Below are 25,563 nucleotides of genomic sequence, written 5' to 3' on the forward strand. Positions count from 1 at the left end.
CCGTATCTCAGGAAAGATGTGCTGGCTCTGGAGAGGGTCCAGAGGAGGTTCACGAGAATGATCCCAGGAATGAAAGGCTTAACATATGAGGAACGTTTGAGGACTCTGGGTCTATACTCGATGGAGTTTAGAAGGATGAGGGGGGATCTGATTGAAACTTACAGAATACTGAAAGGCCTGGATAGAGTGGACGTGGGGAAGATGTTTCCATTAGTAGGAGAGACTAGGACCCGAGGGCACAGCCTCAGAGTAAAGGGAAGACCTTTTAGAACAGAGATGAGGAGAAACTTCTTTAGCCAGTGGTGAATCTATGGAATTCATTGCCACAGAAGGCTGTGGAGGCCAGGTAATTGAGTGTATTTAAGACCGAGATAGATCGGTTCTTGATTGGTAACGGGATCAAAGGTTATGGGGAGAAGGTGGGTGAATGGGGTTGAGAAACTTATCAGCCATGATTGAATGGTGGAACAAACTCGATGGGCCGATTGGCCTAATTTCTGCTCCTATGTCTTATGGACGTCACCACTCTCTCTCACACACACCCTCACATCTCCATCTGGCCTCATCTCCTCTGAAGACTGCCTCCTCAGCCCTCACCATCTTGAGGCCACTTGCACTGATCAATTTGTGCCTCCACACACACCCTGGGATACTCCTTTTCCCCAGTACAGCCCTGCAACCTCTTCCCTTGCCTGTGGCCACTTTTCCCCCTTCCCCAAACAAGCCTTTGCCCTACAGCCTTATGACTGGTCTGGTAGGTAGAGATCTGCCCGTGAGCCTCCCTAAAAGTGATGTGGTGCTGCTTGTGAAGCCTGGCGCTGATGACTGCAAGTACTGCCCGAAACAAAGTAGAACAACAAACCTCAAAGTAACCAGTGAAGTGCAGCTCACCAGGAGCACGTCACTTATGTGCGATTGCGAAGTGTTCAGATGACCCAGCATGGGGAGATGATTCCAGCAAGCTGGCTTATAATAATATGCAGATGTATTACAATGAATTTCCCGGTGTCCAACGGCAGGAAACGCAGCCCGCCATTGACGGGCAGAGCGAACGATTGCAAACTGCTTTCACAATGTTGCTATATTGTCCGCTCATGCCGCCAAACACGCCCACTGCCAACGGGCACAGAAAATTCCACCCTCAGTTTCAGACAGAGGACAGACATACATAACATCATGCGCAAGAACCACAACGATGCCCTAGTCCGTAAACAAAAGTCTCCAAACATTCATTCCTGAAATTGACCTCCTTTAAATATATTTTTTTCCAAAAAGATCAATGGAAATAAAAAACGCTTATACACAACCTAAATAGCTGGCACCAGTGAACTTTAATTACAAAGATCCCACAGTGACAAAACATAACAGCATTACGTGATAAACATGACAAACTCACTTGACTTTTCATGGTTCAGAATAAAAGCTTTCCAAGTACTGTAGTAGTTATAATTTAAATGCCCTGGCACAATAGTTGCACCAGTGATACTTAAACAAGTATATAAAAATATGCCATTAAATTCATATCAACAATTAAAGACAGAACAGTATGTACATAAGAGGAAATATATACCATTATTTACAATACACAAAGGTGGCTTCTCCCATTGCCAAGCAATTTGCAACATAAGAAACAAATTGTTGTTTTCTCTCTGCATATAGTTTTATTTCATGTCTTCTTTATTTTACTGTTAGCTCTTGAACTCAATACAAGTGGCTTTTCAATAAACAGTTCCCTTCAGTGCAGACTGATAGTTACAAAGCAATCACCGAACATCAAACTGACACAATATTAAAGGTGTTACTATCCTTTCCAATTGGCCTACAAAGAATTGTTTGTGAAAATATTATAACATGGGGACATTAAAAAGAAAAAGGGGACTTTTCTTGTAGAAGATTGATGCCTTGACAGTATTTATTTATCATGTGTCATGTACCATGAATTATATTCAACAGGTCTTTTAATTGTAAAGAGGCACTGCACAGTACAATACCTTGTGAGCCAAGTGTCTGTAACAATGTGAATCTTAGGATATCAGCCAGTAACCAGTAAAAGTAATCATGCTGGTGAATGACGAATGATGAAAGACATTGACAATGTTTGTGCTAAAACAGGTATATCACCCACTCCGATGCTTCATGTAGAATCTTGCAAAACAGGCAATTCTTGTTCGAGCCATGAACAGTTTCAGCCTGCTTTAAAATCAGCTCCCCACAAGTAAATCCATTTTCTTCAGTTACTCTTTACTTTGTGGTGTTTTTCTTTACATCTTTTAGATAAAGGTTTTCAGGTAATGGCATTTTTAGTAACAACATTCATGAAGATGTGTGGCAATTAGAAAAACTGAATTTTTAACACATCGCGTGCAGGAAAGGAATATTTAATATATTTTTGATTAAGTCCGTATTAGCCCTATTGATAAAGACACAGTGAGCAAGCAACTAAAAGTTGATGATATTCACAAAGGAAACAGTGTTCATTCCAGGTATAGAAAGAATGTGTGCTGATGTAGAATGCCATCCGAGCCAACTGGACCTGTTAAAAATTGTGGGACACGTGCCCAAAGGCAGTGAGGGTCCTGATGGTTTCATTGGGACCCCACTGCCATTTGTGTTGGCCAGAGCAAAGGAACAGCTGCAGCTTTCCTAGTTGATCATTGGGCAAAGAGGCCCCTCAAGGTTTGTATTTCTTATTCTGTGAAGCGAGTCTTGGAAAAAAAATGTTGGCCTCCCCTGACCTGGGCACCCGCCCATTCCCCAACCAATTGTGCATTGGAATCATCTGTCCCATTGTAATTATCCTGCATTGGCCAATTTCCTCTGAGCTGCCTGATTTTTATAGCCAAGGAATCACTGCCAGCCATAATTTAGCTTCAGGCGCTGGTATAGTTCAGGTGAATATACGCTGAGCACTCTGCAAATGTTAATATATCTTTCCTGAACTCCCTGAAGAGTGGGCTGCTTGCTAGGTAGACCACTTTCCTGTCTGGGAATTAAATTTTTCCTCATGTCTTGAATAGCCACTGTATTTCAATTACATATTTTAATGTAATCTTTGAAGTGCTGTTCTGAGCTGTCTAATCATCAATGTTGCTGGACTCATTTGACTTCTCTGTCCTAAATTAATGCTTGTCTGTTGATCCTTATCCTGGTTCAAAAGATGGTGCAGGGTGTTCTTTGTAGCTATACGTACCAATCCGTATCTCATGTGCCTTTTTGTTTATTCGTTGTGACTAGTGTAATTCACTCTTTCTCTGGCCCCATTTCAGGATTCATTCCAAAGCCTAAAAAGAAAACAGCTCTCTCCAATGGACATAGTGGATAACTGGGAAACAGGCTTACTGGCATTAGTTAGCTCCATGTCCCTCGATATCCTAACAAAAATCTGTTGATCTCAGTCTTGAAAATTTCAATTGACTCTACATTGACAATCTTCAGGGGGGGACTTTCAGGTTTTCCTGACCCCTTGTGCAAAAGGGAATTTCTAGATTTTACTCCTAAATGGCTTAGTTCTAATTTTAAGATTATGTTCTTTTCCGAGATTCCTCCACCAAAGGAAATAGTTTCTCTGCGGCTTCCCTATCAAATCCCTTTATCATTTTAAATATTCTGATTTGATCACCCCTTAAATTTTCTAAACTCAAATGGGGTGAAAGTCAAGTTTATGCAACCTGTCCTTGATGCTTTAGGCTCCGGTGTCATTCTGGCGAATCTACTAGCTCTTTCCTGAGATTCAGTGCCCAAAGATTGAATAGCAACATCAGCTGATCTGGAGTTTAAAGACCAGCTGCATATCATTCATTGCTTTATGCACCATGACTTCAATCAATCGCTTTTCTGTTTTACCCGCTCTCGGGGCAGAGTTTTTAGTTCGGCGGGCACGCGGTGGGAGCGGCCGGGGAAGGGAACTCCGAACACGATTGGCCCCCGGCCACGATTTCACACTGCCTGGCCCATTAACGGCCAGCCAGCGTTAAACACATGCTGAACGACACAGCGCTGCCAGGGTGGGGGTGGGAGGAGGGCGAGCGCTGAAGTCAGCACGGGCGCAGGGGGAGGGAGGAATGAAAGCACCCCGAAGGCAGAAAGCTGCCTCAGAGAGCTGAAAAATTTAAATGCAATAAAAACAGGTTTTAAAATGCAGAAAAAAAACGCCCACGCATCAGAAGCAGTCACCATAACATATACAAGGTGAAAATTCTGTCCATACGTTTTTATTTTTAAAAATTTAATAACGTAAACCTCATCCCGGCCGTGGGTGAAGTTTCCCGAAAAATGCAAAGGCCGCCTGGCCAATTCACCCGCCCGCCAACCATAACGCTGGACGGGCAACGAAAAATCTCCGTTAATTACAACTTTAATGGCCTTAATAGGCCTCTTAATTGTTGGAGGGTACGCTTCCGACTCTCACGCGTGCCTGCCGTCTGAAATATCGCGCGAAGACGTTGGGACGCTCACCTGACGTCATCACGTGGTATTTCACGCTTGAGCGGGTTGGGGTGTGCGCCTGCACGCCGAGCGAAAAATTCTGCCCTCGCTACTTGGTACAAAACATTCAAAACTATGATTTCTAACACATCCTTTGCAGTCACAAAACAAATCTTGCTTTTCCTTTCCTTGGTGGAAATGTCTTACCAGAACGTATAAAAGTAAAACTCCCAGAGATGGGAGTCTGAAGTGATATAATGTCTCCAAACAAGTTTCAATGAGTTCATTTACTTATTCTGATAGATGCCACAAAACACTTAAGTCCATCCATGGGCCTCCTGAGCTTACTCGTCTCTCAGCACTTCCCCACTTGCACATCACAAACTTCTCTCTGATAAGAAGCTCAATTCTTTTCTCTAATCCCTTTGACACAATATGTAAAAAAAAAACAATTAAACTAAAAGTAAACTTCTTGCTGGTGAGATTGGTTTTTTTTTCCCCCTGAATTGTGTTACTCAGTTTAATTGTACATCCAACATTAGTCTAGGCACTTAGAATTCATTGCTTATACCAGGAACCTTTAACTCTGCCTCCCCGAAATCAGTGACTTCAGAACTTTAGACTGATAAGGCTTCCTTTGCTCTTGGAGCGTTGTATATTGAGCTTTTTCCAGCCTCCACTCCACCCCAACATTCTCCAGACATTTAAAAATCTTGATATCACCATGGGCCAATTAAAACTTTCTGTACATCCTGGGAAGAAACATCAGCATCATCAGAACTTGTGCAACTATTGCTTCACTGGCAGAAGAAACTCGAAGTAAAGGTTAAGCAGCTAAAAGAGGTTGCATTCTGTACAATTTCTAAACAGTTTGATTGGAATCACTATGAAAACTCTTCATGGTGTGTGATTGTTGAAATTCTATCTGCTAATGTACAATGGTTAATGCTGCATTAAACTGCATTTTTGCTTTCACCATATGAATTCCAAGATGGTCTCACCTTGCTCACCTCAAGCCAGGGATGGTGGTGGTGTGCTAATGCTCTGGGGACCTGGGTTCAAATCCCACCGTGGCAGTTGGGGAATTTGAATAAAAATCTGGAATCAGTAGTCTAATGGCAGGAAATCTGCCATCCTTACTTGGTCTGGCGTACATGTGACTCTTAAAATGCCCTCTGAACAAGGGCAATTAGGGGATGGGGAATAAATAAAGACCTAGCCAATGATGCCCACATCCCATGAATGAATATTTTAAAAAAACAATTCTGGTGATGAGACCAGACTTATGAAACTGCTCATCAATACAAAATGGTAGTGCAAATAGTCTATTAGTGCTTCCTTATTTCCACTGAGAATCACAGCCACTAAAGCAAATATAACTCCTGGGTTAACAGGTCTTCTTTCTATGTGTCACGTTTCTTAGGTTCAACGTCCTGGGGTTACCACTGACTGAATTTGATTAGCCATATAAATACTGTGACTGCAAGAGCAGGTGAGAGAGTGGGAATTCTGCAGCAATGAAGGAGTGTTATGGAATACTCTCCATTTGCCTGGATGAGTGCAGCTCCAACAGCACTCAAAGCCAGTTGATAATAAAGAATTTCACTGGATAGATTGCATGTGCTGTATGACAACACAAACACGCTTTGCAGTAACCATTTATTACCCAGCTGATCTGACATCTGGTAACTTGGAACCAACAATCTAATTTTCACCCTTCAGATACAAAATATTCAATCCGATGTCAGGACTCTAATCCCTGTGCAGTCGGGGTAAGCAATCGCCAATTAACATTTAGTCCAATGCTTATCTCTGTTGTTTTTCATAGTTTTAGAATCGCATCCATGTCTAATAGGACCTGGGAGGGGTGAGCAGGGCAGAATTTTCCCTTCACACTTTCTGAAGTCTTTAAAACCAGTGACTGGCTGCTTGACCATTGCTACAACATTCAGAAAGGAAAAAAAAAACATAGGACTTGAATTTGCATTCTGCCTTGTTCTTTGGGTTTTTATCAGGCAAAATCATTTGGGAGCAATTGTTGTATGTGTTGTTTTTGGGAGATCCAAAATAAAACAGAGTGTTCAAAATCAGAAGACGCCAGGTTTAATCAGTCAAACTACTTCGGAAGGAAGAAAAAAAGAACAGGCTAAATACCCTCTGCACACAGCAGGGCAAGGGGCTGGATGTGTGAGTCCCACCAGAAATGCAGTTGGCATCATGTGCAGGTTTTAATCCTAAATTTTGGAATTTGTCTTTCAAGAGGTAATTATCAAGCATAATCCTAACATCAGATGGTTTAATTGTATACCTCACATCTGAAAGGCTTTAGAAACAAATCAATGAACAAAATAAAAAGATATTGGGCTACATTCTTCTCTCTACTGCCCTGGATGCAGAACTTTGTTGACAACAGTAACAGTTTATGTTCAACTTAGATTCCCATTATCTTTGACCCCGAAAGTCATTCAAAAATCTGCTTTCACTTTCATAAGTAAAATAGCCTTCATCAAATATCCTACCCAATTATTAAAAATAAAAACAGAAAATGGTAGAAATCCACAACAGGTCAGTGAGCACCTGTAAAGAGGAGGGCAAGTTTATAGTGTTTTGGTTGCATACAGTTCATCAACCCAATTAACAATTGCATTGGAATTTCCAGAAAGTATCTTCTGCATTTGCGCTGATTTAACACCAAACATCTCACAATATAACTGTTGTTTTATTACAGAATTGTTACGGGGAAAAACGGAAGTTCTATGGGGAGTTGGGAGAAACTGCATTTCATTCACCGAGGTTAAGATCCGCATACTTCAGTCTTGCATTTTCAAAAACTCTACTACACAGAATAAACAACCAGATTAAGCCACAAAATGTAAAACAAACTTTGTCAAATTTCTAGCGATACCTTTTAAACAAAAAGATAAATGCATAAATTAAGTGCTGTAAAGGTAACTAAGTTAAAATGAACATAAATACTGTACAGGAGGACCAATGCGATACAACTGACCAAAAGGTAGCTTCAACCACGATTACAGCCTTTGACAGACTGAGGTGATTATGTGGCACTAATTAACTGGTGCTTCTGCAAATGTTCGAAAGTCCTCTGCTTGAATGGTCCTAAACAAGTGATGGTCCTCCAAGATCTCGGCCACATATTGCACATTGTCAGTTTACACACCCTCTCTGGTTTCTGTATGAACCAACTCCATTCTACTAAGAAGGCAGTTGAACACACCCAAGAACACACTGGAACGCTGCAACTGTGGATACACACAATGAGATACTTACAAAGCGATTCATCGGTCCTTTGAACGAATGTGACAGTACATGGAAAGACATTTGTGCCATGTCTAAAAGATGATAATATTACAAACACAATTCTCTTTCATGCAGATTCACCAAGAATGAATGTTCACGAACATGTCTGCCTTGGGTATGTCAGTACATACACGCATGTCACGGTGAGTTCCATTTTTATGGTTTGTATAAATATGATGCATTAGAGTGAGGTTTTCTGATCTCCAAAAGGCCTCTTCCTTTTAAACAACAACAAAAAGCAGAAGTCCACTGTCACAATATCCATGCAGACCACCAACATTGTCCTAGACAGGTTCCCACAGATGAACTTCTCATTGGAAATTATTACTTGGAGGTTACTTGAAACTTAGTCACTTTGCTATCAGGTTGAAGCACAAATAAAGATTCCCCATAATTGTTGCTAAAATGGACTGTCAGCTTTTCAACATTTGGTCAAAAAGTTAAGAGATAAAGGGGAACAGAGCTCTGACCATACATGAAGATGTCCTGTACAAAATATTATTCCCACAATCCCTTGCCTTTTTTTGTTTAACTTCCTGCGACACTGCATCATTTCTTGATCCCAAACTGAGCGGCTTCTCTTTCATCAATGGGAACCCATAATTATCACTGATGATGGGGGCCATTCTCTCTTGTTCCATGTACTCATTCAAAGTCCCACACAACCATGAGCCATTTCATATCCACGTCACACTGTGCGACACAGAATATAGCATCACAAGCATTGCAGAAAATTCAGGCTGAGCGCTTCACAATCTGTAGACATGTCTTAAGACTGCTGATCATTCACTCAGGGTCCTGCTCGTGTACAGGAAAAAAAACAAACAATGCGCACAGAGACTAAATGCCCAAGCATTAGACAAAGCACACTGGGAGACAAACAATAACAGTAGTCTTGTAGCCAACACCAGGCATCACTCTTCTCACACACGCCACAGAAGCAGATGGTTGGTGCTATCATCACGGCCGACAGTCTCACTACTGTTGGTAAGGCGGAAGTCTTCATACCCGTCTCCTCCGCTGATCACCAGCATGTTGGTTTTTAATGGAATAATGGCAGACGATCGCCGTCTTGCTGAATCTCGCTTCTGTGAACCAATCAATCTTTCACCACCTGTACTGGGGCGACCTAGAGTATGAAATAGGCAGTTAGACTTTACACAAAAGTGCTGTGCGCAAACATTTTGTCAATTATGCTGACTGTTTTGATCTAACCCTAGTTTAATAAAATAAACTCAATGTAATTAAAATAAAAGTCATTATTAAAAGTACTCTGTTTACATTTTCAGTGGGTTAAAAAATTCACATTAACATCACAGAAATTAGACATTTTTAGAACAGGAAATGGTCAAATAGTTCAATCTCAGTCTTCCTGCTTTCTTAATTTGTCCCTCCTTCTCCAGGAGTGCATCTAGTTGTTCGTTCACCCATTGACGTTATTTGCGGCAATACATTCCCTGGTAACTCATTCCATATGTACATTGCTCTTTGTGTGAAATGGCTCTACTTGAATTTCCTATTTACTCTTGATTTCTGTAACGATAAACTATGTTCATTAATTTTTTAACTATTTCATCAGTGGGCACAATTTACCCAGGATAATTTTTATCCTTCACTTTTGTAATTCTGAAAACCTCTTGTAGGCTACTTTGAAGTCACATCAAGCGAGAACAATTCCAGCCTCCTCAACCTTTCCTTATAACACTGATCAAAAAATCTGGAATTAAAAGTCTAACTATGACAATTGCCGATTGTCGTAAAAACCCATCTGGTTCACTAATGCCCTTTAGGGAAGGAAAACCATCGTCCTTACCAGGTCTAGCCTACACGTGACTCCAGACATACAGCAATGTGATTGACTCTTAAATGCCCTCTGAAATGGCCTCGCAAGTCACTCAATTGTATCAAACCACTAACCGGAAATGGCAACAGCAAACTCAGCCCTGTTGACCCTGCAAAGTCCTCCTTACTAACATCTGGGGGCTAGTGCCAAATTTGGAACAGCTGTCTCACAGCCTACTCAAGCAACAGCCTGACATAGTCATCCTCACAGAATCATACCGTATAGACAATGTCCCAGACACCACCATCACCATCCCTGGGTATGCTCTGTCCCACCAGCAGGACAGACCCAACAGAGGTGGCGGCACAGTGGTATACATTTAGAAGGGAGTTGCCCTGGGAGTCCTCAACATCGACTCCTGACTCCATGAAGTCTCATGGCATCAGGTCAAACATGAGCAAGAAAACCTCTTGCTGATTACCACATACCGATCCACCCCCCCCACTCAGCTGATGAATCCTCCATGTTGAACACCATTTGGCGGAAGCACTGAGGGTGGCAAGGGCGCAGAATGTACTCGGTGGGGGGACTTCAATGTCCAAAACCAAGAGTGGCTTGGAAACACCAGTACAGACCAAGCTGGCTGAGTCCTGAGGGACATAGCTGCTAGGCTGGGTCTATGGCAGGTGGTGAAGGAACCAATAAGAGGGAAGAGCATACTTGACCTCGTCCTCACCAATCTACCTGTTGCATATGTCCATGACAGTATCAGTAGGATACCGCACAGTCATTGTGGAGATGAAGTCCTGCCTTCACATTGAGGATACCCTCCATCAAGTTGAGTGGCATTCTACCGTGCTAAATGGGATAGATTGGGCATCAATGAGGCACTGTGGGCCATCAGCAGCAGCAGAATGGTACTCGAACACAATCTGTAACCTCATGGCCTGGCATATCCCTCACTTTGCCATTACCATCAAGCCACAGGACCAACCCTGGTTCAATGAAGAGTGCAGGAGGGCGTGCCAGAAGCAGCACCAGGCATACCTAAAAATGAGGTGTCAACCTGGTGAAGCTACAACACAGGGCTATTTGCGTACCAAACAGCATAAGCAGCAAGTGACACTTAAGAGCTAAGTGATTCCATAACCAACGGATCAGGTCTAAGCTCTGCAGTCCTGCCACGTTCAGTCGTGAATGGTGGTGGACAATTAAACAACTCACTGGTGAGGAGACCCCACAATTATCCCCATCCTAAATGATAGGGGAGCGCATCAGTGCAAAAGATAAGGCTGAAGCATTTGCAACAATCTTCAGCCATAAGGGCTGAGTGTCTGATCCATTTCGGCCACCTCCGGAGGTCCCAGCATCATGATGCCAATCTTCAGCCAATTTGATTCAATCCACTTGATATCCAGAAACAGCTGAAGGCACTGGATACTGCAAAGGCTATGAGCCCTGACAATATTCTGGCAACAGTACTGAAGACTTCTGCTCCAGAACTTGTCAGATCCTTAGCCAAGCTGTTCCACTACAGCTACAATACTGGCATCTACCCAGCAATGTGGAAAATTACCCAGATATGGCCTGTACACATAAAGCAGGATAAATGGCGAATCTGGTGAATTACCGTCCCATCAGCGTACTCTTGGTCATCAGTAAAGTGATGGAAGAGGTCATCAACAGTGCTGTGAAGCAGCACTTGCTTAGCAATAACCTGCTCACTGATGCCCAGTTTGGGTTCTGCCAAGGCCACTCGGCTCCTGACCTCATTACAGCCTTGGCTCAAACACGGACAAAAGAGCTGAACTCCAATGTGAGGTGAGAGTGACTGCCCTTGACATCAAGGCAGCATTTGACCGAGTGTGGCATCAAGGAGCCCTAGCAAAACTGGAGTCAATGGGAATCAGGGGGAAAACTCTCCGCTAATCGGAGTGATACCTAGCACAAAGGAAGGTGGTTGTGGCTGTTGGAGGGCAATCATCTCAGTTTCAGGACATCACTGCAGGAGTTCCTCAGGGTAGTGTCCTAGGCCCAACCATCTTTAGCTGCTTCATTAATGACCTTCCTTCCATCATAAGTTCAGAAGTGGGGATGTTCGCTGATAATTGCACAATGTTCAACAGTATTCGCGACTCCGCATCTACTGAAGCAGTCCAAATGCAGCAAGACCTGGACAATATCCAGGTTTGGGCTGAAAAGTGGCAAGTAACATCCACGCCACACAAGTTTTGAAGAAATTACCATCTTCAAAAAGAGAGAATCTAACCATCGCCCCTTTACATTCAATGGCATTATCAACACTGAATCCCCCACTATCAACATCCTGGGGGGTTACCATTGATGAGAACCTGAACTGGACTAGTCATATAAATGCTGTGGCTACAAGAGCAGGTCAAAGACTAGGAATCCTGAAGTGAGTAACTCACCTCCTGACTCCCCAAAGCCTGTCCAGACTGTGTAGAATATCCTCCACTTGCTCGGATGAGTGCAACTCAAAGAACGCTCAAGAAGCTTGACACTACCCAGGGTAAAGCAGCCTGCTTGACTGGCACCCCATCCACAAACATTCACTCCCAACTATACCGACGTACAGTAGCAGCAGTGTGTACCATCTACAAGATTCATTGCAAGAACTCACCAAGCCTCCTTAGACAGCACCTTCCAAATCCACGACCACTACCATCCAGAAAGACAAGGGCAGAGAACAGGTTGGAACACCACCATCTAGAAGTCTTCCTCCAAGACACACATCATCCTGACTTGGAAATATATCGCCGTTCCATCACTGTCGCTGGGTCAAAATTCTGGAACTCCCTCCCTACTAGTACTGTGGGTGTACCTACACCACATAGACTGCAGCAGTTCAAGAAAGCAGCTCACCACCACCTTCTCAAGGGCAATTAGGGATGGGCAATAAATGCTGGCCTAGCCAGCGATGCCAATGTCCCACGAATGAATTTTTAAAAAAGTCTCGAGTTCTAGTGTGATTCTGGTTGGCTTATGATGCACTCGATCCGTCCAATGACATGGACCAGCAGTCCATGCAGTACGTTGGTGCAACCAATGTCCTAGGAACATCACCACCTTTTTCAATGCATTCTATCCCACTGCTAATGGAACCCAGTACTTTGTTAGTCTTTTTTTTGCTGCTGAATTGAAGCAATAACACCCTCACCTCCATCTGCCAAGTCCCTTTCATAATCCATACGTGGAACAATTGTTCCTTACAAAATGTACTCACTCTTCACTTTTGTTCATGTACTTCATGTACTAATGCATTTTCATGTGTTCTGTCTGACACCATTTTTAACAGCATAAATATTCTAATATCATATTCAGTGTCATCACAAGCATTAGCATTTCTTTATATCAGCATATAGTATATGCAAAAGCCTGATAATGCACAGCTAATTAAGACATGATTAATCACATTATAATATCCAATAAATCTGACTCTGTAATGACGATTAAGTGCAAGAAAGATATATTCCCAACTTCTTCTTTCCCCTCCTGTCATTAAAAAAAGAGACATTTGTTAAAGAAATAACCTGCCTTGAGACCAGAAAAAGTGAACACAATCGTAGTAACAGGGGAACAGGAGTAGGCCATTTAGCCCCTCGAGTCCAAAAAATAGTTAACTGTTGTGTAGAATGGAAGGCTTGTAAACACAGTAAAGCCCACTAGCCTCAGGGGCATGGATTCAGTCAAAGAATCACAGAATCTTAACAGTGCAGGAGGCCATTCAGCCCATTGAGTCTGCACTGGCTCGCTGAAAGAGCATTCCAGCTAATCCCACTCCCCTGCCTTATTCCCGTAGCCTTGCACATTCTTTCTTTTCGAATAGCAATCAAATTCCCTTTTGAATACCTCGATCGAACCTGCCTCCGTCACCCTTTTAGGAAGTTCGTTTCAGACTCCAACCACCTTCTGGGTGAAAAAATTTTCACTCACATCACATTTACTGCTTCTGCCCATTATTTTGAATCTGTGGCCTCTAGTTCTTGATGTACTCCTGAGGGGGAATATTTCCTCACTATTTACCCTATCCATACCCCTCACTATCTCGGATACCTCTATCAAGTCTCGTCTCAATCTTCTTTTCTCCAAGGAAAACAAACCCAACCTCTCCAATCTATCCTCATAGCTACAGTTGTTTATCCCTGGAATCATTCTTGTGACTCTCCTCTGTACTCTCCGATGCCTTCACATCCTTCCTCAAGTATGGCACCCAGAACTGGACGCAGTACTCCAGATGAGACCTAACTAGAGTCTTATCCAAGTTCAATATGACCTCCTTACTCTTGCACTCACTGCCCCTATTAATAAAACCTAGGGTACCATATGCTTTATTAACTGCTCTCTCAACATGCCCTGCCATCTTCAATGACTTATGTACATATACGCCGATGTCCCTTTGTTCCTGCACCTTCTTTAGAGTTTCTCCCTTTATTTTATACTGTCTGACCATATTCTTCCTGCCAAAATGGATCACCTCACACTTCTCTGCATTGAACTTCATCTGCCACTTGTCTGTCCAATTCACCAATATGCCTATGTCCTTTTGAAGTTCAAGACTATCGCCATTACAGTTGCCAATGCTTCCAATATTCATATCATGCGCAGTCTAGGTCATTGATATATGTCAGAAGGAGCAAGGGTCCCAACACTGACCCCTGGGGAACTCCATGACAGACCTTCCTCCAATTTGAAAAACAACCATTTATCACTACTCTCTGTTTCCTGTCACTCAGCCAATTTCTTATCCAAGTGCCTACTTTCCCTTTTATTCCATGACCTAGAATTTTGTTCACAAGTCTGTTGTGTGGCACTGTATCAAATGCCTTTTGAAAATCCATATATACGACATCAACAGCATTGCCCTTCTCAATCTTCTCTGTTACCACCTCAAAAAACTCCAGCAAGTTAGTTAAACATGATGTTTCCTTAATGAATCCATGCTCGCTTTCATTAATTATCCCACACCTGTCTAAGTGACCATTGATTTTGTCCCAAACTATAGTTTCCAGAAGCTTCCCTACCACAGAAGTCAAACTGACTGGTCTGTAGTTGCCAGCATTATCCTTGCACCCCTTTTTGAACAAGGGTGTAACATTCGTAATTCTCTAGTCCTCGGGCACCTCCCCTGTGTCGAAGAAAGGCTGGAAAATTATCACCAGTGCCTCTGAAATTTCCACTCCCACCTCCCTCAGTACCCTTGGATGCATCCCATCCAGCCCTGGTACCTTATATATTTTAAGTAAAGATGGCCTTTCTAACACCTCCTCCTTTTCAATTATAAATTCCTCGAGTGTACCAGTTACCTCCTCTCTCACCTCGGCCTGGGTAGCATCCTCTTCCTTTGTAAAGGCACATGCAAAGTACTTGTTTAATACCTCCGCTACTTCTCCAGCCTCCACATGCAAGTCTTCTTTTTTATCCCTAATCGGCTCTACTCTTTCTTTTACCACCCTTTTATTATTTACATGCTTATAGAAGACCTTGGGATTCTCTTTTATGTTCACTGCCAGTCTCTTTTCATGCTCCCTCCTTGCTTTTCTGATTAGCTTTTTCAACTTCCCCTCTGGTCCTTCTTTATTCAGCCTGATTCTCCATTGTATTTTCATCTGACACCTGCCATACGAATACTTCTTCCTTTTCATCTTCACCTCTATCTCTCTCGTCATTTAGGGTGTTCTAGATTTATTTGTCCTACCTTTTCCCTTCAAGGGAACATACCTTGACATTGCCTGCAATACTACCTCTTTGAAGGGAGCCCATTGTTCAGCCACCGTCTTTTCCACCAGCATTTGATTCCAACTCACTCGACTCAGATGCATTCTCATCCCCATTAAAGTTGGCTTTCCTCCAATTAATTATCCCTGTTCTGGATTGCTCCTTGTCCTTCTCCACGGCCAACCTAAACCTTATGATACAATGGTCACTGTCCCATAAATGCTCTCCCACTGATATGTGAACCACTTGGGCCAGCTCATTTCCCAGAACCAGGTCCAACAGTGCCTGTCCTCTCGTTGGACCGGAAACATACTACTGCAGAAAATTATCTTGAACACACTCCAGGGACTCTCGCCCTTCTTATCCCTTTGCACTGTTCCTATCCCAGTCTATATTTGGATAATTGAAGCCCCCTATTGTAATTACAGTCTGGTTCTTGCACCGCTCTGTAATTTATTTGCAAATTTGTTTCTCTTGTCACTCTGAGCACTGGACCTTTTACAGAATAGAATAATTAGATATAAAACAGCTCTGCACTAAGGTACACTGACCCTGCAGCCTTACTCAACAGGTAGTGAAAAACTGACTAAAGTTCTCATCTTCTATTCTAAACATTTCAGGGACAACTATCCAGATTTCAAATTCCATAAAACTTGCTGCCACTTTTTAAATCTTTCTGAGCAGCTGATTTCAGAATTACAAATAGCTCACAAGCTTTTTTTTAGCCAATGAAATAAAGGAAGTTTATTTTTAAGCCATATTTTAGTTATTTGCAATCCTCTCCCTTCGCATTATGCCTATTGTGCACAGTGAACGAGGCAGTAAGGGGCCCTGATCCCAAGGTCTGGCAGGCAGGAGGAGGTTCTACCGGACAAACTTCCTCTCATTTTATTAAAGACCAAGAAAAATCGGATTGTGCCTGAATCGGTACGTAACCCTGGTGTGGCGCAGGTTGAATGTACTCGATGAAGCCGACAACACCACCATACCAAATTGATCCATTATCAATGGTGAGTTGTGGCCAAAGTCCTCAGTAGAGGAGGTAATTGGAAGTGGACGAGCACACCCAGGCTCCACAATCAGGTTAAGTTAAAAAAAAGTTTAAACTTATCCATTGACTGATGGCCTCCAGGAGTCCCTTTAAGGACTGCTGGTTTGTCCGCTAAATGCCAGACAAAACTGATCCCAGCATGCATGGTGCATTTAAAAAAAAAATAATTCCTTCATTGGATGTGGGTGTTATTGGCTAGGCCAGCATTTATTGCCCATCCCTAACTGCCCTCGAGAAGGTGCGGTGAGTTGCAATTGAAATTTGCGAAGGCGGCTGAAACAGGCATTAGGCTCTTAAATGTGCAAGGGCTGGGGAGACGCATTAGACGCCTGTGTTGGAACCCTAACCAATACGATAGGTTGTGCACCTTTGGCACAGATTGAGTGGGCACATGCTGTCCCCTATATTGGATCCTTAGATGCCCATTTTACACCAATAAAACAAGCAAAGTGAGATCCAATTCCTAGGCCAAAAGTTCCTTTGCATATACGCAAGACTGTGATGTAAAGACTTGAAAATATTTAGGTTTAGTGGACTATTTCCAAACTTGTGACCATATAAAAGAGCATTATTAGCACTGAATGTCAGTTAAACCCGAGAGTGAGTTTTGTTATCTTTGGAATGGAGAGTCCAATATCTTACACATTCATTTGGATCATTTTAGATCAATCTATCTGGACCAATTTATTTGTATCAACCTATCTGGAATTTTTGGAACAGTGGCATAAATAGGGGTGGGAGGAGGCTTATGTGGAGTGTAAACATCAACACAGATCCATTGGGCTCAAAGGCCTGTTTCTGCATTGTAAATTCTGTGTAAATACCACAATCTTGCCACAATGGGGAACATCGTTCAACATATGTACAGCTTAGTGTTAGACTAAAAGCAGAGGAACAGTACAAGTATCTCAGTTTCCGGTACAGCACATCAAACCCTGAAACAGAACCAGGCTGTATATAAACTAATATAAGACCATGGTAGCTCAGAGTTCTAACTCTGCCTCTCAGTTTGATGGTAAATACTTTGATGATGGAAGAACAATGCTGTCTTCTCCGAAATATAGTTGTACATAGCGCGCAGGACCTCTTTAAAAATGAAAAGTCATAGGTACCAACTGACTTGAGATGTAATGAAATCAAAAGCTTTCTCATTGCCCTGATGCCTGGGAATGGTTCTTAAATAAAAAATTGAAAGATGAGAGGCTAGATACTCAGAAAACTTGCCTGGCTCCCTTGTTGGTGGGAACGTGAGATCGAAGATTTCTGGCAATTCAATAGCTGTGAGGAATCGTACGTGTCCCGTATGCCCGTGCGCTGAACCCATGGGTATTAAAGGTGTCCTGAGAGAGGTGGTGTTGGCAGTGACATGGGGAATAGAGAGAGTTAACACCACACCAGCACTCGTTCCAATCCAGAGAAGGTCTTTACAGGCAAGTAGGGCAGTAATCCGTAAGCAGGCAGCTTTGTGCTGACGAATAATGGCATCGGAACCTGTCAGGGAAAGGAAATCCTTATTATACAATGTGCTCCAGAGCTGGGTAAAACCCTAACTAGGATACATAGACTATATTTAATTTATAGTGCACCAAAATCAGACAAGACAGTGGTATCTTCCAATACGTTCAATACCGACCATAGGTTACCTACAAATCTTATCTAGTTCTGCATTCTGTATTCTTCCTCATTGTAGTTTTTAAAAAAAATTCATCCATGGGATGTGAGTGTCACTTGGAAAAGCCAGCATCTATTGTCCATCCTTAAATGCCCTTGAGAAGATGGTGGTGAGCCACCTTCTTGACAACTGAGTCAGTTGCCTGCAGAGGGCAGTGAAGAGTCAAGCCACCAGGTTGAGGGTCTGGAGTCATATCTAGGCCAGACTGGGTAAGGAGGGCAGATTTCCTTTCCTAAAGCTCAAAAGGGAAGATGTTTATCTGAAATATTTTAAATTGACGGCAACATTTCATGAACGTCTAATAAATCCATTTAAGGAAGCTGCTAACAACAAGGGAGACTTTTATTCCAACTGAATATAATATTGTTGTAAACTGAAAAGTCACCAACTCTCCCAAAGCCAATCCTCATCCCCCAGTGGCTGGTTTTGAGTAGCATTGGTAGACGACTGGGGAGTAGGTCACCTCATACACCAAGTTAGGGTAAGTGCACGGTACAGATAGGCCGATAGCAGAGGAGAATATCTCCTCACCAAGGTACTGGATTTCTAAAGCAATGCTTGAATCTAATGAGAAGCCAAAGTGTGGAAATGTGTTGAGAGACAGAAATAATTAGAAACTCACCAGATAAAACCTTTTGGCGGGCTGCATAACTTTAGTGAGAGACCCAAGCCTGAGAAGCTGTGGTGAACACTGAAACTTATTTTAACAGGTGTAGGCTTGCATGGATGTTATGGCAAGTAGAAGGGCAACAAAAGAGGTTAAGTGGTATTTCCAAATTATTAGAAAAAAATGATGATAGTTGTATATAAATGTTTTTAAAAATCCAGAAATACTGAATTTTCATTTAAATTCTGATGAAAAGTTATCAACCTCAAACACTCGAAATTTAATGTAGGCGCCAGAGGGCTCCTCAACTGCCATGAATTCTGGTGGCATCCCCCACAAACCTCATCTCTGAGAGCTCCATGGGGTCATTTAATTGCTGCACTGCTGTGTCTGGGGCGGATATCCTGCCCCAAGAGTTGCTGGCCAATCAGAGGCTGGCAGTTCTGCAGTGCCGGCAGCGCCACCAGGAGTGGCGGTCACTGCTGGTATTGCATTGGGGCATACCCAGATCCCTGCCCACCGCTGACTGAATACCAGTGGTGACAGAAATGTGGCCACTTAAGGACCTCAATTGACCTCCAGGTGGCTGCCTGCCATGGATTTAACTCGAAGGGAGGTGGAAAGGTGGTGGGATCTCCACACCGCACCTTCCTGCTCGATCACTCTGCGTGTCCCCCCCCCTCCTCCAAACTCACCCTGAGAGGGGCATTAAACTCCATCCATTAATTCTGTTTCTCTCTCCACCGATGCTGCCGAGTATTTCCAGCACTTTCTGTTTTTCTTTTTGAATCCTCAATAGGTCTGATTATGTTTGTATATCTGTCAATACTCTCCCCATGTAATTACACCTATGTACCACCTAACTGTGATCATGCTGTCAAACAGGATGGCTGGGAAAATGGCACACAAACTCAAAGGGCCTTTACCCAATTAGTGCTTAACTGACTACTTGACCTGCTGAGAGATATTGTTATTACATTGATTTAATTCTTCCTCAATCTCAATAATCTTCTCTCCTCACTGACTGAGGCAGGGGTCTAGTTTCCTTGGTACTCACTACTCTCTGATACCTCGTCTATGTGGTCATTCTCCCCGTGACTCCACAGGCTGTGGAATGCCCAGTTTTTTAACGTAACATTTTCAGAGAAAATATTTCACCTTGAGACGAAAGTGCAGTCAGAAGTGAATGCATCTAAAACGTATCACTAATTTTGCCATGAATTAGTAGGTTTGCTGGAATTTAATCTAACTTGAAGCCTTATCACTGATTCAAAGCTTCAAACCATCAACGCCTGCTCCAGCTGCTCTGACTTCTCAGGAGCTGCAGACACATTAACGATGTACCGCGGTGAAATTCTTTCCTTACCTGCAAGCATCTTGTGCACCGCAGGAGCCACGTCGACTTCTGCCAGGTTTTCATAGGTGCCGGCGTGGTAGAGTTTAACCTGAGCGCTGCTCTGTAGTGCAACCCAAACCCCCAAGCTCGAGCTGACCATACTCGTCACACACCGATTGCTGTCTTGACCAATCTGGATCATGTGCTGCCATTTAATGCAGAAACATGGAAAATATCAGAAATACAGACTTGGCAGAGATGGAGTGCAGGGCGCATTTCCTAGAGATTTGAAGGCACAGTATAGGCAACTGGTATCAAAGAATAAAGGAACCTCAAATTTTACACATAAGGTTGCTCAATGCAACGTCAAAAATCATACTTTCTTCCACTCGTGTATACAGCGCTGCTTCATTATTGTACAATACATTTTTTTAATCCATGGCGCTGAAATTCCGCAGGGTTCCCCTGGTTTTCCACTGTCACTTTGATGGAATTACATAAACAATGGCTAATGTAGTCACCTTCACCACATGGGCTTTAGTGGTTCAAGAGGAAGATCTAACATCACCTTCTCAAGGGTAACTAGGAATGGGCAATAAATGCCAGCCTCGCCAGTGACACCCGTATCCCACAAATTGATGTGCACTGTGCCTCTGTCTTTTCTTTAAATTGGGGCAGTTTTATAATTCCAATATTCCAGTGCAAGTCTATATAATTCCCATTTTATGGTACAGTGCGGCTTGCATAAAGGGAACTTGTTTAGTCACTGTATTGGACAAATGGAGGCAGGTTGAGGACCATAATTAACATCTTCAAAAAATTAAGGTTCAAGTCCATCACCTTGGCCTTCAGGGTGCAATACCTTGCTGCAATACAAATTGCTTGTGTGTAAAATTAACGTTAAGTAACTTTTGGATGAATAAAGAACTTGTATTTATATAGTGCCTTTTACAACATCAGGTTTCCCCCAAAACACTTCATAGCTAATGAAGTACTTTTTATGCGTAGTCATTGTTGTAATGTAAAGAGTCATGATAGCCATTTTCACACAGAATGGTCCCAAAAACAGAACATACGAGCATAAAAATTAGGAGCAGGAGTAGGTTTCTCGGCCCCTCGAGCCTGTTCTGCCAGTCAATAAGATCGTGGCTGATCTGAGTTTAACCTCAATTAACCTATCCCTCTACCTCTTCCTTAAAGCTATTCAAGGACTCTGCCTCAATTACCTTTTGAGGAAGAGAATTCCAAAGTCTCACAACTCTGAGAGAGAATTTTTTCCTCATCTCTGTCCTAAATGGGCGATCCCTCATTTTGAAAGTGATCCGAGTTCTAGATTCTCCCACGTGAGGAAACATCCTTTCCATATTCACCTTGTCAAGTCCCCGCAGAATCTTATGTTTCAATCAAGTCGCCTCTTACTCCAGTGGACACAAACCTAGCCTGTCCAGCCTTTCCTCATAAGACAACCCGATCATTCCAGGTACTAATCTAGTAAACCTTCTCGGAATTGCTTCTAATGCATTCACATCTTTCCTCAAATAAAGAGGCCAATACTGTATACAGTACTCCAGATATGGTCTCACCAATACCCTGCATAACTGAAGCATAACCTCCCTACTCTTGTATTCAATTCACCTTGCAATAAACGATAACATTCTATTATAATTACTTGCTGCACTTGCATACTAACTTTTTGCCATTCATGCACTAGGACACCCAGGTCCCTTTGCATCTCAGAGCTCTGCAATCTCTCATCTTTTAGATAACATGCCTCCTTTTTATTCATCCTGTCAAAATGGACAACCTCACATTTTCCGATATTATACTCCATTTGCCAGATCTTTGCCCAGTTACCTAACTTATCTATATCCTTTTGTAGCCTCCTTATGTCTTCTTTGCAACTTAATTTCTTACCTATCTTTGTGTCATCAGCAAATTTAGCAACCAGACCATCGGTCCCTTCATCCAAGTCATTTATATAAATTGTAAAGCGGTGAGGCCCCAGCACTGACCCCTGTGGCACACCATTCTTCACATCCCGCCAACCGGAAAATGAATCATTAATGCCTACTCTCTGTTTCCTGTTAACTTGCCAATCTTCTATTCATACCAATATGTTACCCCCTACACTATGAGCTTTTATTTTATACAATAACCTTTGATGAGGCGCGATATCAAATGCCTTCTGGAAATCTAAGTACAGTACATCCACCAGTTCCCCTTTGTCCACAGCACCTGTTACTTCATCAAAGAACTCCAATAAATTGGTTAAACATGATTTCCATTTCACAAAGCCATGTTGACTCTGCCTGATTACCTTGAATTTATCTAGGTGCCCTGTAACATCTTTAATAATAGCTTCTAACATTTTCCCCATGACAGATGTTAGGCTAACTGGCCTATAGTTTCCAGCTTTCTGTCTCCCTCCCTTTTTGAATCAAGGAGTTACATTAGCTATTTTCCAATCTAATAGAACCTTTCCCAAATCTAGAGAGTTTTGGAAAATTAAAACCAATGCATCAACTATCTCACTAGCTGCTTCTTTTAAGACCTAGGATGAAATTCATCAGGACCCAGGGACTTGTCAGCCCACAGTTCCAACAATTTGCTAAGTACCACTTCCCTGGTGATTGCAATTTTCCTGAGTTCCTCCATCCCTTCCAATTCCTGATTTCCAGCTATTTCTGGGATGTTACTTGTATCCCCTATAGTGAAGACTGATGGAAAATTCAATTCATTTGCCACCTCCTTATTTCCAATATTAATTCCCCAGACTTACTTTCTGTAGGACCAATGCTCACTTTGTTAACTCTTTTCTCTCTTAAATATCTTTAGAAACTCTTGCTATCTGTCTTTATATTCCTAGCTAGCTTTCTCTCGTACTCTAATTTTTCCCTCCTTTGCTGCTTTATATATTCTGTCCAATCTTCTGGCGCCAATCCTTGATCTGATATTTTCCAAATTCTAAGTATTCATACCTTTTCTATTTATATTATCACAATGTTGTCACGTTTTTACTTTGGAAGCTGTGGTCCATCAACCTTGTGAAGCTTCCAACAGTACCAGAACCCACAAACACAATACCAGGGTGCTGCTGCACTGGGAGAATGGTTGCCCCTTTACGTTGTGCGAGATGATAATTTTGCTGGCTGAGGTGTCAGGCTTTACCATCTGACCACAGTGGGTCAAAGCTAGTACTCGTGCTTATGGATGATACCAACCAATGCTCAGCACTTACCTCCTGGCAAAGCGTGGCAGTGTTGATGATGAGAATCCGGTTCTGGCATCCACACCAAAGCTTTCCTGCCACCTGCACCATCTTGGTGACAGGATTTCCTGGAGATCCCAAGCACAACGTGTGTGAGTTCTGCGGATCCCAAAAACTCCCTGTGCGGTGGTGGGGGGTGAGGGGGAGAGATACAACAAATAATTGAACCAATTGCTGTGCCAAAGAGGGATTAAAAGTTAAGATAGTTCCTGACAGGCGGAGGAAATATTTAATCTTTCTGATTACTGACCCATTTCCCTCTATTCATTATCTTTAGTAAAGAAAAAGATTTGAAGCCCCTATTGAGTGAAGGAGAATATTAAGTGTGTGCTGAGGCTGCTTCAGCTCCAGGTGACAGTTTAATATGTGTCGACATGTCCTATTTCCAGTTCGTCCGCTTTCAAAAAGAGCCAAGATTTTGACAGCAGGAAACCACTTATCAAGTTGATGAAAATCTTATAAAGTCATTTTTGAACTAAGTTACCGGGCTCACAACTTTGCCTTTAGACAAATGTAGACACGTGCAAAGATAAAATAAACTTGCTTACCATGTTTGGTAAAGGTTCAATCAGAAATTGTTACATCATTGATTTAAGGCCTGAGTGTTTACAGATAATATTCCTTTTCTAACGAATTCAGTATCTGGTGAAAGGGTGGGTTTGCAGGGTGGGGGCAGGGGGTTGTGAGCGGTGGGTTTACTAAGGGCAGGATTTACCCTTCGTTGAAGATGGCCATTGCCTGGCACTTGTGTGGCACGAATGTTATTTGCCGCTTGTCAGCCCAAACCTGGATATTGTCCAGGTCTTGCTGCATTTGGACATGGACTGCTTCAGTATCTGAGGAGTCACGAGTGGTGCTGAACATTGTGCAATCATCAGTGAACATCCCCACTTCTGACCTTGTGATGGAAGGAAGGTCATTGATGAAGCAGCTGAATATGGTTGGGCCTAGGACACTACCCTGAGGAACTCCTGCAGTGATGTCCTGGAGCTGAGATGACTGACCTCCAACAACCACAACCATCGTCCTTTGTGCTAGGTATGACTCCAACCAGCAGAGGGTTTTCCCCTGTTTTCCATTGGCTTCAGTTTTGCTGGGCTCCTTGATGCCACACTGGGTCAAATGCTGCCTTGATGTCAAGGGCAGTCACTCTCATCTCACCTCGGGAGTTCAGCTCTTTTGTCCATGTTTGAACCAAGGCTGTAATGAGATCAGGAGCTGAGTGGCCCTGGCGGAACCCAAACTGGGTGTCAGTGAGCAGGTTATTGCTAAGCAAATGCCGCTTGATAGTACTGTTGATGACCCCTTCCATTACTTTACTGATGATTGAGAGTAGACTGATGGGGCGGTAATTGGTCAGGTTGGATTTGTCCTGCCTTTTCTGAACAGGACAAACCTGGGCAATTTTCCACATAGCCGGGTAGATGCCAGTGTTGTAGCTGTACTGGAACAGCTTGGCTAGGGGCATGGCAAGTTCTGGAGCACAAGTCTTCAGTACTATTGCCGGAATGTTGTCAGGGTCCATAGCCTTTGCACTATCCAGCGCCTTCAGCCGTTTCTTGATATCACATGGAGTGAATCGAATTGGCTGAAGACAGGCATCTGTGATGCTGGGAACCTCCGGAGGAGGCCAAGAAAGATCATCCACTCGGCACTTCTGGCTGAAGAAGGTTGCAAATGGTTGCCATATGATTTGCGCTGCTGTGCTGGGCTCCTCCATCATTGAGGATGGGGATATTTGTGGAGCCTCCTCCGCCAGTGAGCTGTTTAATTGTCCACCACCATTCGCAACTGGATGTGTCAGGACTGCAGAGCTCAGATCTGATTCATTGAGTTGCTATATCTGTTCAAAAACCATTTAGCATGGTGGTGGTGCTCACAACATGATGGAGGGTATCCTCAAGGTGAAGGCAGGACTTTGTCTCCACAATGACTGTACGGTGGCCACTCCTACTGATACTGTCAGGAACAGATGCCTCTGTGGTAGGTAGGCTGGTGAGGATGAGGTCAAGTATGTTTTTCCCTCTTGTTGGTTCCCTCACCACCTGCCGCAGACCCAGTCTAGCAGCTATGTCATTTAGGACTTGGCCAGCTCGGTCAGTAGTGGTGCTACCGAGTCACTCTTGGTGATGGTTCCCCACCCAGAGTACATTCTGCACCCTTGCCACCCTCAGTGCTTCCTCCAAGTGATATTCATTATGGAGGAACATTGATTCATCAGCTGAGGGTGGGCGGTAAGTGGTAATCAGCAGGAGGTTTCCTTGCCCATGTTTAACCTGATGCCATGAGACGTCATGGGGTCTGGAGTCAATGTTGAGGACTTCCAGGGCAACTCCCTCCCAACTGTATACCACTATGCCGCCACCT

General features: G+C 43.1%; 1 protein-coding gene across 1 annotated transcript in view; it reads right to left on the reverse strand.

Annotated features, from left to right (window-relative positions):
* Positions 1 to 1,312: 1,312 nt before the first annotated feature.
* The window catches only part of arhgef17 (Rho guanine nucleotide exchange factor (GEF) 17), a 457,595-nt gene continuing 433,344 nt past the window's right edge, over positions 1,313 to 25,563 (reverse strand). Inside the window, exons 18-21 of the mRNA XM_078546121.1 lie at positions 23,167 to 23,315; positions 19,959 to 20,133; positions 17,538 to 17,804; positions 1,313 to 8,872 (exon numbers count right to left, since the gene is read on the reverse strand). Coding sequence (XP_078402247.1) covers positions 8,667 to 8,872; positions 17,538 to 17,804; positions 19,959 to 20,133; positions 23,167 to 23,315 — 797 coding nt within the window. The 3' untranslated portion in view covers positions 1,313 to 8,666. The remainder of the gene's footprint in view (positions 8,873 to 17,537; positions 17,805 to 19,958; positions 20,134 to 23,166; positions 23,316 to 25,563) is intronic.

Source organism: Cetorhinus maximus, chromosome 7 (genome assembly GCF_964194155.1).
Source record: "Cetorhinus maximus chromosome 7, sCetMax3.hap1.1, whole genome shotgun sequence".
NCBI lineage: Eukaryota > Metazoa > Chordata > Chondrichthyes > Lamniformes > Cetorhinidae > Cetorhinus > Cetorhinus maximus.